This window comes from Odocoileus virginianus, chromosome 9 (assembly GCF_023699985.2).
Source record: "Odocoileus virginianus isolate 20LAN1187 ecotype Illinois chromosome 9, Ovbor_1.2, whole genome shotgun sequence".
Lineage (NCBI taxonomy): Eukaryota > Metazoa > Chordata > Mammalia > Artiodactyla > Cervidae > Odocoileus > Odocoileus virginianus.
In genome coordinates, this window is record NC_069682.1 from 32,167,338 (window position 1) to 32,181,164 (window position 13,827).

The 13,827-nt window shown below is 51.1% G+C and overlaps 1 protein-coding gene across 5 annotated transcripts in view; it reads right to left on the reverse strand.

Annotated features, from left to right (window-relative positions):
* Positions 1 to 3,294: 3,294 nt before the first annotated feature.
* The window catches only part of JCAD (junctional cadherin 5 associated), a 78,267-nt gene continuing 67,734 nt past the window's right edge, over positions 3,295 to 13,827 (reverse strand). For 4 of the 5 annotated variants that reach the window (XM_070472164.1, XM_070472162.1, XM_070472163.1 and 1 more), the window contains 2 exons: positions 10,077 to 13,678; positions 9,360 to 9,695 (listed from right to left, as the gene is read on the reverse strand). In XM_070472164.1, coding sequence (XP_070328265.1) covers positions 9,466 to 9,695; positions 10,077 to 13,678 — 3,832 coding nt within the window. In that variant the 3' untranslated portion in view covers positions 9,360 to 9,465. Of the gene's footprint in view, positions 5,009 to 9,359; positions 9,696 to 10,076; positions 13,679 to 13,827 lie in introns of those variants that run through there. The other variant, XM_020909644.2, reaches the window with a different exon arrangement.

The following is a 13,827-nucleotide window of genomic DNA, read 5'->3' on the forward strand; positions in this document are numbered from 1 at the left end:
AAGTGCAAGCTGACTATCTTGGGGGAGATTTATCCTCGGGGTAGAAGCAGAAAGGCCGCCTTAACTGGGGAGAGAGAAACTCTCCGAACCTGCGTGCATTTAAATTGTGAGAAAAGCAGTCTACACGGACACTGCAGATTAATGCCTTGGACTGACTGCCAGGCTCATAAACACCCCGGTACCCTGTTCTAACCTAAGAAAAATGTTTGGGAGAATTCAATCTTGTCAGTCTCTTGGCTGGTCTGTATTATGGTGGGGGGCGGCGGGGGGGGGGGGGTGGGAGGAACAAAAGCAAGATAAGTTATTGGAAGGGGGAAGGGGGAGGTAGACCACCCTGGTGAAAGATTAAGTCATGGCAAGATTCCCTACCCCGGGAATGGCCCGGTCCTCCGTCATGTACAGCCACAGTTTTCAAATTATTTTACTCTTGGACTGTTCTGTCAGGGCGAAAGACCCTATGGACTTTCAGTTTCACCAAACAATAGTTATTTCATCTTAGAGTTGGAAGAAACCGGCTAATTTAGTTCAATCCCTTTTCCCACTTATGGAATGTTTCCAAGTGGGTAGCAGACATGGCCATGGTCACAGAGAGTTTAGGCAGAGCTTAAAGCCAATTCCTGGCCTGAGCGCTTCATCTTACAGCATTAATCTGGTCAAGGGACTTCTTTTCCAGTTATATTCTAATACGTGCATTGAATTACCAACTGGCGGGGAATAGCTCTTCATTTTAACGCCTGCATCTTGACGTGATCTGAAATTTCAGACTAGGGAGAGGGCCCTGGAACTCTTGAGCTTTGAGTTCCACACACATGGAGCCAGGAAAGGATGAGGGCAAGTCTGCAAAAGCTGATGGGAAAGAGGTAAAAAGGACCCTTTTTTTTCCCCCCCAACTCAGAAACAACCAGGTGGTGCAGATAAAGAATCTGCCTGCCGATGCAGGAGACATAGAGACACGGGTTCAATCCCTGGGTCAGGAAGATCCCCTGGAGGAGGAAATGGCAACCCACTCCAGTATTCTTGCCTGGGAAATCCCATGGACAGAGGGGCCTGGTGGGCTATAGTCCATGGGGTCGCAAAGAGTTGGACAGGACTGAGCACACACACACAACTCTGCAGGCGCCCTGCCCCTCCCCCCGCTGCCCATGAACCTGAGACTGTTCTGGGGGGCTGTTAGACCCCATCAACGTTCCCCAGAGGCTGAATTACTTACAGTCTTTACCACTCCTCCCCACCTTATTTAAAAAAAAAAACCAAAGATGTGCAGGCTGGGGACCATTCTATCTTTCATGTTATTTTATCATCTTCTCCTTCTTGGCTTGACAGGTCCCAGAGAGGACAAACCCACACTCCTGGAAAAGGACCTCCCACCAGGCAGACTCCTAAAGGTCACTTGGAATCCATCTCTTATATCCTGTCCTGAGTAGCAACCCTCCTCCCACAAACAGATGTGCAGAATCAGGAGTTCAAAACAAAACAGAAAGAAAATGCAGAAGTCCCCAGGCCTGCAATAGCTTCGGCTTAAGAAACACACTCGCATCCTTCACTCCATCTCTGCACTCAAGTGGACCTGGCAGAACAATGACCATCCAAAGAGTGATGACACTGCGTCCAGGTCTCTGAGCCCAGATATTTAAAGGGATTCTGCAGTGCTGGCCCATTTCCAGAAGATGCTAACCTGACATTTAACTGTGTATCATTCAGTCATTTTAAACAAAACAAAAGACACACAAGTATAATCTTGGAAGGTCACGGATGAGATGGTGGGTTCACCTTATCTTCCATCAGCCCTTTCTGCTCAGAGCTGGGAAGTAGTTGTATCAACTGAAGATCAAATTCTTTCCCCCAGAAACTGGCAACCAAGGTGCTATCAGAGAAAGTCATTTTGCTGTTGTAGAAAGCAGTCATTTGAGTTTAAGCTTAACAGGGTCATTTGGGTTTAGACACTTGGACTTCTGTGAACAACAGACAGCCCTTCACAAACTGTCAGGTGAAACAGAAAAGGATCTATTTAGGATTTCCACAGGAATCAAACCTCAACCTACAACTCTCAGAAGGAAATCAGGATCTCACAGTACATATATTTTTAAGGGATGTTAAATAAGAAAAAAGGGACCCAAATAGTTAGGTACAAACATGGGAAAAGATTCTAAAGATGCAGTCAGGGACGGTGCATCCTTCAGAGGGAGTTTTCTGTAGTTTGCAGAAACAGAAGGTTCAAAACAATAATAAAGATGTTTGGTTTTTAATGGTCCAGGAACTTTCTTCAAAGAAAGGTAATTAGAGGTATATTACCAATATTTTCCCCCTTCTTTTGCAAATCAAGAGATACAAATACATTTCAAATGTGATTCCTCACATTTTTTAAGTCCAAATAGTCAAAATTAGAACTTTTAATCTTATAAGCCCCCAATTATTAAACACCAACAGTAAATCATATGAATGAGAGAAAGAATAACACAAAATATGAATACTTCCTTTCCAGCCACAAATGATGAGAGAGCTGTGCATGTGTGAGAAACAGAAATCATAAAAGAAGAATTAGCAAAAGTTCAAAACCTCTGGGAAAGCTATTTTGTAGCATTAGAAACAGTTATTTACCTCAGAAATTGCAAGTTTAAAAGTCACATTTTCAGTTACCTCTCCTCCCAAAATCTTATGTACAGGCAAGAATCTAGAAATTAAGGTTAAAGGGATAAATACTGATAATTTCGCCTTAATTTTTAGAATAGTTTCAGAGTGACGTGATACAAGGATTTAGAAGAAAACAAAGTGTGTCATATTCTGGTTTGTCTGTGATGATCTCTTCCCTTTAGGATCCTCCACTTTCTCTGGAGGAATAAGCTCTGATTGAACTCTTTTGATTAAAAGATGTTTTAGATGAAATCGAAGACTGTAAGGGGAAAGTCAGAACGGTAATATGTATGTACATACATGACACACACACATATATATGTGTGTGTCCATATGTGTGCACATACACAACACATGCATGTGTCTGTATGCATGCTTACATGATGCATGTGTGTGTGTGCATATGTGTATATACATACACCCTCTCTCACCTAAGAGGGACGCACACCCTCCCACAAGGACCCCCAGGCGGCTGCTCCCAGTGGTACCAGGTGACTCCAGTGATTTTCCCAGCAGAGACCTGGCCCGTCATCCCCACGGGTTGTGAGAAGCAGAAAAGCCTCTAATTTCACATGAAGCAAAATCTGGAAAGGAGTGACCATGAGAAACAGGGAAGAAGCAAGGCTGCGGAGAAGTGGATTTGAAAAGACTTCTCAGAACTGCTTAGATTCTGTGTTGTTTATTACTGTCCAAATACATGAAGTTCTGATGAAATAAAATCATATGGTACAGATAAAAACAGGCCATGAGAGCCCAGAGTTGTTTTAGGGCCAAATGGCAGACCACTCAACAGTTCACATTTTAGGAATTCAAAATGCTTAAAAATTGATAAGGTGGTTTCTGAAAAAGAAAGAGAAGGAAAAAAAGGAAGAAAAAAAGACAAAAAGGAGGAAGGGAGGGAGGAGACAGAAACCATTGAGGAAATGTTAGCTCATGAGAAAGTCTGACTTAGAAAGAAGTGACAGATGCATAAAAGAAATGCATAAACTTTGTGCAGATTAATGCAATAGTAAACAGCAGAATACATAGGCCTCATAATACTTCTGTAATGGCGTACATATAATGTCTCTAGCACTTTTGGAAAATATGCAGATGCTAATTAAAGATCATTCTAGATAAAAATACACATTTCTCTAAAGGGACGATGGGGGTGAGGGGAGGCGGGATCTGGTCTCAGGGCACATCCCCGCATATGAACAAAGATGAAACTATGGGGTATTTTTTGGTAATTCTAGTGAATATGGCAGCAAAAATTTGTTGTTAAGGATGTTGGCTGGTTTTAGGAGGGTTATTTTCAAATATAACCTTATAGCTGCATTTGTGAAAAAAAAAAATTCTTTGTGAAAAGTTAATTTTATTAACCCTGAAGAATGTCTCTAGTGACATCTCTTTCTAAGATAAACTAAGAGTAGCAGGAGTTGTGAATGGGTGAGGGGTTTATGCTTTAAAGCAAATGCGAACCCTCTCTGGGTTCCTCTCACACAAAGGGATACAGACTCTTAAATACAATAAACTACCTTAAAAATCTGCCACCTAACAATTGTTTACATCATAGAAAAATAGCATTTTTTGGTAAAAAGAAATATAGTTACTTTGTTAAAATGGTCTATTTTACCAGCAATTATTTCTCATATAAAGAATTTCTAGACATCCATACAGGAAATAAAAATAGATAATACTGAGTGCAAAGCAGACGATGGCATGTTTGCAAAAGATCGGAGCATCTCATTGCCGATAAATAATACTCTTATTCATCATAGTAAAAGGTTTCATCTTTTGGAAACTTACAAGCTACCGCTTTCATTTGCTGATGGAAAGTTACTTAACAGGTAAAGTGACTTCAGCAGCAGAAGGCCAAATTTATGAGAAATGGATCATACATATCTGTTCACATTTCCCGGAAACTCAAAGTGCTGAAACACTAGCAAAGGCCTACGTCCCCCAAACTCCCTAAAGTGAGTGTGGACAGCAGGCCCCAGAGATATGAAGGGAGATTTATGACATTCTTGGTCCTTTTAAAATCATACAGTAAACCACCCACATTTGAGTTTTCACATAGAGCCAGATTAACACCAAATGCTCTATCAACTTGGCTAAATCCATCATTAAGGAGGGTCCTTGTGACTCTTTTCTAAATATAGGTATTAACCCTTCGTGCTATAAAAACGGATGCTTTCAACAGACTACTGCTTTATTTCCACAGAGTGACTCTGTGGGGTCGATGTGTGTTCTGGCCATGGGGAAGGATGGCCCGGTGAGGTTCCTCCCAGGTGGCGGGGCTGCGGCCAGCTCGGGGGTCACCCGTCAGCAAAAGATGCGGCCCCACACTCAGCGGGGTGCCATCACACCCTCTCCACCCTGCTTGGGTCATAGGAATCTGCAAAAAAAGAAAACAAAAGAAAATGAGTAGTATATTCCACTGGTCTGCTGTCTATTTAATCCTCAGGCCAGAAATAAATGTGTAGGGAGCCAGGCCCACAGGTGTCGAGATGTTCATTTTCAGACATCTCACTGACCTTATTTTTCACCAAGGAGTAAACGGCTACCATCTAAAGGTTGTTTTGAAGGAACGGGTATGACCCATGCCTAATCACAGATGGGAAATGGGGGCAGCTTAGTATTTTGACCGTCTCTTCCTGTTGTTCACAGGGAACATAATTCACTTTAACTGCAACTCTCGTAAAGCAGCAGTGACGCGCTCAGCTGATGCTAAGCAGGATATTGTGTGCATGAATGTTACAGCTCTAAGGAAAGCTTGCTGTGGGACGCGTGTCCTTGTGACCAGTGATGTCCCAGGGGGCCTGAAACCCTGAGAACTGGGCCTGGTAATGGCAGGCCTCTGGTCTCTGACCCCACAGCCAGCACGCGAGCACCAGGCTGCAGGCTCGCCCGTCAGCCTTCCACACTGGAGTGTGTGTCTGTCTGAGTTGCCATGCTGTTCCACTCTACAGCTACACAACGGGGCCCAAGTGGCCCCGGTTCCAAAAAGGGACACCATACAATAGAACAATGGTCCTAGATTATCACTTGGGCTGTGGCTGGGCCCCTAGGGCATCACAGATCTCTGGGGTCCAGGCAAACCTGAGGCTCACATGTGTACCTCCCATGGTCAGAATCTCCTCCCATGGCAGCTCAAAGAGCTCCTAAGTTCTTAAGAGCAAATACATAAGAAGTCTGGAAGGATGGTACAATTCAACATGTATTAAAACTATCACAGAGCCATCTCTTCCTCAATCCATCTGGGTGACAGTACATTCTGAAGGCCACGCAGAGTCCCACTTCTCTGGCAGCAAGATACCTTGCTGTGTCCTCTGCACACCTTGGCAACAGAGGAAACGGCAACCCACTCCAGTATTCTTGCCTGGAGAATCCCCTGGACAGAGGGGCCTGGAGGGTTACCATCCATGGGGTGGCAAAGAGTCAGACATGACTGAATGACTAACACATCACATACGTTCTTGACTCCTTGGGATGTATTTACGATGAGACACCACAGTTGCAATAACTAAGACAATGTGTGTCGCACTTGGGACAGGCTCCGCTTTTAGGAAGGGATCTGCTGCTCCTCAACCTCTTACGGCACCAAGTGCCCATCTCGTTGAAAGCAGGCAGAGATCCCATGAACAAGCTGCCTTCTGCGAGTCTACACTCAACACCCACCGTGACAACGCGGGCCTTAGCGGCTGAGCAGCTCTCTGCGCCCAGTTGGCCTCACTCAGTGCTGATTCTGGGGGACCCCCATGAGCGAAGATGAGATGGAGGCGGGTGGTCACGAAGGGATGGAAGGGCACGCTGGCGGCGGGAAGAGGCCTCGAGAGGCTGAGCCTCCAGGGACACGGAGCCCGGCCCTCAGCGGCCCACCTGAGGGCATGTGCGTGGAGACCGCCCTACAGGACATGCCTGCAGCCTGACCCCCACTGCTGAAGTTGAGGGCCCAGAGACAGAGAACCACAGAGAGAAATTAGTACGACCAAGGACTCCTTAGACCGTGGAGGGTCGAGGTTCAATAAGAATACAATGTGAGCCGCAGTATGTTAAAGTTTTCAGTAGCCATGTTAGGGCAAACAAAAGAAGCAGGTGGAAATAGTTTCGATGGTGCATTTTATGTCACCAAATATATCCAAAATGTTATCATTTTAACAGGCAATCAATAAAAATTATTGGGGCATTTTAGATTTTTTTCGGTTACATCTTTGAACCCTGGCATGCGTATCACACATTTACAGCCCATCTCAATTGGGACATGCCATGTTTCAAGCGCTCAGGAGCCACGTGTGACCAGAGGCCACCACACTGGCCAGCTGAGGCGCCAGAGAAGAGGGAAGTCATGCCCCTCCTGCTTCCTGCGGGCGCCGTGTCGGGGGAAGACGGATCACTGAGGCCCACCCTGGTGGTTCGTGTGTGAACGCCCTCGAAGGCTGCTGCCTGTGAGGATGTGCTGACGCTCAGCCTTCTCATGGCGTCATGTGGCTCCCCTCAAGCTTGCCCCGGCTATCCCCACCCCAGGCCCGGAGAGGACAGGCTGTCCCCACTCTCCTCCTGAGCGCGCACCAGGAAAGCGGCCATCAGAGGTGGGTGGGGCCAGACCAGCAGGCTCAGACACTGATGCGCCCGGATTAGGCTTCTGACATAATCCACCCAGCGGAGATGGGAGTGCTGTGACCTGAATTAGTTTTGAGCTGCTGATTTCTTAGCCAGAGCTCCCCTGACCAAAAAACACTAAAACAATGTTAGCTGAAATGACTGTCTTTAAGCTGAAGGCAAATCTTTATGATATGATGGATACATAACACAGACAATAAAGTTCTGGACGTATGTGTGTATGTGGTGGCGGGGGGGTGGGCGGTTTACAGATATATGAGGTATGATATTGTTTGAAAATTCCAGAACAAGATTTGAATTTAAGTGGGCTGTGAGCCTGGGGCAGTGAAGTGGGTCCCACACCCTGAGGTGACAGAGGCAGGGGTCGGGCGAGGATGGAGATGATGACTTTTGTGTTTAAAATGAGAAAAATACATCAAAAGGAAAGAGTCCAAAGGCTGGTGAGCAACAAGGCTTCACTCCCTCGATGAAGGCTTCTCAGAAAGACTGGCTTTGCACACTGCGGCCTGGTGACCAGCAGCTGGAAGGCTGAAGGGGGGTACCTGAGTGGGTGCACACCTGGGGAGTCGCCCTCATGGGTCTCGCGATGTGGCCACTTTAGGAAGCCGTCACCACCACGAGCTCTCTGCCTTGAGATTTCTGGCCATCTTATTGTGTATTAAATAGCAAATGCACCGAACGGAGTGGCAAAAAAGTAATTAAAATTTCTAATGGCTGGAAACTACGGTTACAAAATAAAGTCACAGGTGAGGGTGTCTGAATGGCTGGTTAAAATGAAAACTGACATTCTCTGGGGGATTTCAGATACCCATCTGACCCCATTCACATGCCGGATGCTAAGGCTGAGAATTGAGGGAGAGCTGGATGGACTAGAAATTTTATGACACATTCCCCAAAATACATGGCCATGAATGGAGGCAGAGAAATCTTTACACACTGCTGTTTTTCTTATAACCAGATGCATCTTCCTTTAAAATTCTCGTAATTCTTGGGAGGACTAACACTGTGAGTCTGATTTACTTTACAGATAAGAGACTCACTTTAAAAGCCTATGACATAGGGGACACACGTACATCTATGGTTGATAGTCTGACAGAAAACAATACAATTCTGTAAAGTAATTACCCTTCAATTAAAAGAAAAAGCCTATGACGGCTTTCAAATCAGCACTTAGAAGCCAGGGGTCTATTTTTGGTGGGGGTCAGGGGAGGTCTCCTGCTGCAGCCTCACAAAGCCCTACGGCTCACAGATGCACCGTGGAGCTCTTTCCACGTAACAGCCGAGGCTCCACACCCCTGCTCTTCTCTCCCGCGGCAAAGACCAACGTGGTCACTCAGATGACCCAGGAGGGCCCTGACAGACGGCTTCTTTCGATCCTGGATTCTGTGAGAGGGTGGGAGGATCTCTCTGCATTTGGGGGAAAACTGAAAAAATGTGAAGGAGATTTTTTTTTTAATTGAACAAAAATTTTGGGATTCTTCCAGCTGAAATAAGTGATCTTTTCCATCTCCTTTTAAACCTCTGATTTCAAAACAGGAAGAAGATTGGCAGGCGTGGGGAGAACCACCCGGTTGGGGCAGCTAGGCAGATGGAAGGGCCTGGCTGCCAGGACCGGCTGGGGTGGGGGCGGCGCCAGACCACTGAGGACAGGGCACCCTTCCCCTCCCGGCAGAAAGGCCCCTTCCAGTCGGTAGCTCAAGGTGGATGCCTCCCCTCCTTGAACCATGTCTAGGGAATATGACTGGTAATATCATTGATAACCTCCAGGCCTGGACCAGAAATTCCCAGGGCTCTCGTCAGAGCTGAGACAGTGAACTGGTGTCTGGGGGCACCATGTCCCTGCTGAGAGAACCTGCCCCGTGGTCTATACAATGAAGAAGACTGGAGAGACCCACGAAGATGAGAATATGCGTGGCTTTGGCTCTGCAGGAGGCTGTTGCCAGAACCTGCTCCCCTGGGCCCAGTGATCAGTGCTGAGGGGCTGGAAGAAACAGGGTGGGCCTGTGAGCTTCAAGGGGTGTGTGGGCTGGTGCTGAGAAAGTGCAAACTGCTAATCCTATCTAAACCTCTCAAGTCTTTTGTGAATGGTGTGGTGGCGAAAAGAGATAACAATGGAGGACAAAGGATTCGGTAAGAATCCCAGGGCAAGAAGTTTATTGAATCACTCGGGTATGTCTTTTCTCATTAGGCTAACCAAGCAATGCAGGTTATTCGCTTCTTGCTTCATTCGCTTCAGTCATGTCCGACTCTTTGCAACCCCATGGACTGGAACCTCCAGGCTCCTCTGTCCATGGGATTCTCCAGGCAAGAATACTGGTGTGGGTTACCATGTCCTCCTCCAGAGGATCTTCCCGACTCAGGGATCAAGCTCACACCTCTCATGTCTCCTGCATTTGCAGGCGGGTTCTTTATCACTAGAACCACCTGGGAAGTCCGAGAGTTATCTGGGATAATGTCTATTTCTGGGGAGAGAACAGAATACAAACGCCCTAGTCTCCTAGGAGACCGATCAAGGTGCCTACACCCTGGCTGGCATAGCTTACTGATGTACCTCTTCAGAGTCAGGGGCCCCAAGGGTGTTTATATAGGTACTTTTATCTAGTCACTTACATATATACTATCTATGAACACAGATCATTGAAAATACACTGCAAGGTCTTACTATTAAGAGAAGCTTCTGGATAATTCTTAGGTAGAATGAAGACTCTTTGGGCACCATAATTCACAAGGTCGATCTGATCTTTTCTGAATCTGCAGGTTTCATCACCCACCCACTAGGTATTTTGATGCTCTCAGGACATCAAACGCAACCTGAACACCCGCCCCTCTGCCTGACTCCTCACCTGGGCACCAGAAGTCCCGGCCGCCATTCTCCTCCCTTCGCACTGCTGGATGCCTGTCTGCTTCCAGCGACAGAGAACCTTGGGGGTCGGAGAGCTTGTGCCCGGCGCTGGGAGCCACTAGGCCTCCTGGCCACGCCCCGGGGTCCCTCTCGGCCTTGGGCTCCTCCGTGGAGTCCACGCCCCGGGACGTCAGGAGCCTCATCCGAGACACAGAGCTCACCTCCTTCATCCTCATCAGGCGGTCGGGGTCTGCCCTCCTGGGTGGGGAGACCAGCTTCTCCTGTAAACTTTCGATCACTCTGGAAGTGTTTCGGAGCTTCTTTTCCGAGAATGCCAAGTCTGGGGTCCTTTCTATAAAGTGGAACAAGGTGGACCTGAAGGGTGGCTTTGTCTCCACGTCCTTGGGAAGGAAAGGCTGGGACTCCGGGGGGCTGGGCGGAGGTTCAGGAGCCTTGCTGGGGACGGCCCCGTCCACATCCGCGGGCGCAGAGGCCCGGGGAGCCTGCCGGTTGCTGTCCCTCTCGCCTACAAACAGAGGGCTCTTGGTCCAGCCGCACTTCCTCCTGCCATAGAAGGCGTCGGCGGGTGCAGTGGACTCACTGGGCTGGGCCAAGCTGGCTGCTGCCTCCTGTCTGGGGGACTCAGGCCTGAGGGCACTTCCGTCGGGCTCGGGGTGCCGGCTCTGCCCTGCCCTCTGGGCGCCTGGCAGCAGGGACTCCACAGCCACCTCGATGCCCAGGATCCTGGCGGCCCTGGCTTCAAGGGACTCATTTGGGGGGATTTCTATGGCATTGGCATCACCCGGAGACCCTGCTAGCTGGCTGGTACTCTGCTCCTGCACCAGCGTCAGCCCCACAGACCTCAAGTCTGGTGCAGACAGGCCTCGGGATTTGCCGGCAAGAGAGAGGGGCGCCCTTGTGCTCCCTTGCTCCCCATCACCCGCCCTCGGAGGGGCGGCTGCACTCAGCTCCACAGCTCCGAGACTGCCAGGGAGCTCCTGGCTGGGCGGGGGCTCCCTCCGTTCCGCTGGATCGGGTCGGGGCTCGGGTTTTGCATCATTCAACCCAGAAGATATTGCTCGTTTCACAGGCCTTGGGCTGACTGCCAGCTGGGCCACCCTGTCCTCAAACTCTCGGTCCCCGTCTTCAGCAATCCAGCTCCCAGCGGGGGACAGCCACACGGAGCCTCTGCCTTCTGCCTGCCAGGGCCTGGGGGACCGAGGCCTCCCCTCCTCGCTCCAGCTCTCGGACTTGCTCTTGACTCTGCCCGGCCTGGTCCTGGGGTCCTCGGGCACCAGGCCCTTCAGGAGGCCCGGACGCTGGGGTGCCGGGCGGGCACAGCTCCGCCAGGGCAGCTCTGTGTCACTGTCCTCACTGCCGCTGCCATCACTGCTGCTGTTACTGCTTCCTTCCTCCTCCTGAAGCTCCTTGTTGAAACTTTCTAACTGGCTGATCAAGTCCCAGGGCCGGCGGCTCACGGGCTTCAGGAGGAACTGCCCGAACAGCTGTCGACTGTTGCAGGGGCCCGTGGTCTCCCCCTTGATCACCTCACCCCTGGACACGGGGCTGGCTCGGCGGCCACGGCCATCCGAGCCCTGCTGACCCAGGCTGGCCCTCGGTGCGGGAACCTGGTTCCTGGACCAGGAGGACCCGGAGAAGGCGCTGTTGCTGGAAGGGCTGAGGGACCCTTGACTTTTCGGGGAATGAGCCCCGGGCCTCTGGTTCGGGTCACTGGACGCCAACGCCATGTGCATCTGAACCTCAAAGGGTGCAGGGTCCAAACACCTTGGAGGCAGCACGGGGTCGGGGGAGCCCCCTGGCCTCTCGCCTGGGAGGGGCTGCAGGCTCTGAGGTTCTTGAGCGAAGCTGGTTTGTGTTTGCTGGTCTCGGAAGTGGTGCCCAGGCCATGGGCCAGGCCATGCGAGCGCGCGGTGCTTTGCGGGGTTGGGGGATCTGAGGCCGTCTGCTTGCCGGCCCCCTCCCGGGCCCCCCGGGTCTGGTCTTGGCAGCTCTGTCCTCGGGGCCATGCTGCCAGTGAGTGCCTGGAGCTCCAGGTCGGTGGAAGACAAACTGAGCCCGCTCTGCTCCTGCAACGCCGCGCTCCGCTTCAGGTCATTGTTGTTCGTGTCCGTACCTGGCGGCTGGGACTCCGATTTCACCGGGATGGAAACCAAACAAAAGATCGTCTCGCTCGTTTTTTTCTTTGAGCTTCTCTTGGGCTGCAGCCCTGTCTCGAACTTTCTGAGTTGGGTCTGCATCTCACAGGAACTCTCGCCCTGGGGGCTCGGGGAGGACATGAGGCTTTCTGGATATTCGCGTGGGCTGCCGCTCACATCGGGCCGCTTTCTTTGTGTGACAATGCAGGGGTCTCTTCGGTCAGGAGAACTGCCGTCTTCTCTATCCCTGGGGGGCTGGCCCCATAGCCATGGGGGGCTGGGATCAGCAGGGGCAGGACCCCTCTCCCTCCCTGATGTGCCCCACACGGCCCCCTCCTGCTGCAGGCTTCTTGGGTCAGGGGCAGGGACCGCACCATCCAGCTTCACATCTTCCCAGAATCCATGGGGTCGGGCTAGTTTAATGTGTCGTATCCGTGGGTCGTTGAAGGGAATTATCAGGATGGAGCCGTCGTAAGCCGTGGTGGGGTGGGGCTGTGGGGGGACACCTACAGGAGAGCATGGGCTGGCCCCCCACTCACTCCCAGCTCCCCGGGAGCCAGAAAGAGGCTGACCGCCGGCAGCGGGCTTCTCCATCAGATGCTGTGGTACACGGCGGCCTCCGCCATCAGGCCTGGGTACCGCCTCCTCCAGGCAGGGGTGTGCTGCGGGCTGCGGCGGCGACTTGTACGAGGGTGGGGGCACATACACGGGGGGCTCCAGGCCGGGGTCAGGCCCATAGAGGTCCTGTCTGGCACTGTTCGTCCTGGCCAAGTGGGCAGCACCCGGGTCCGGCTGCCGGCTGTCTGCGTAGCTGCCATTTTCTGCTCCGGCCCTGGAGTGTGGCTGGGAGCCGTAAGACGGGGGCTTGAGGGGTCTCCCAAACCTGGGCCGGGGCAAGGGGGCCGAGGTGCCAGCCTTCTCGGGGTTCCTGGTGGATTCCAAATTGGAAGCACAATTTGGAGGCTGAAGTGGCACTTTAGGGACACCTGGTAAATGGCCATCGCTCAAAGGGATAGGGACCTCCACACAACTCAGGCTCTCGGGGGAAAGGACTCGAGGCAGTGATTGGGACTTCCCTTTGCTCTGGGAGGTCAGCCCGTGCTCCCCAAGCATGAACGGGTACAGGTCCTGAAACAACTTCTCTCCAACACCGTCTGACATCTGCCTCCCAAGTCTCGGGGGCTGGTTCCAGCTTCCAACGCTGACATCCTGCCATCTGGCGGCACCCGCCATTCCCAGCTCGTCTTCCCAAACAGCCTTCTTCATCACGTGCTCAGACCTTCCTCCAACTTCCCAGGGACCCTCCCTCGGGTGCGCGGGCAGGCTGGGGGCCGGGCCTCGGCCCCCTGGGTCCTCCCGGGCCTCCTGCTCTCTTCTCCTCCAGTAGGCGTGGCTGCGGCCGGTCAGGGGCTGCGAGGACCACGCGAGCACCGGCTGATGGTAGAACCTGCGAGACAGAGGGCCACAGGTTACACCTGGAGGAAGCCCACGGGAGCAACGCACACCTCTCTGCCTATGCAACCATGTTCCGAGTCAAACTTAGGTCAGAACCTTTGAAAGACACATTTCCAACCACAGTACTCATTCACTTGAAAG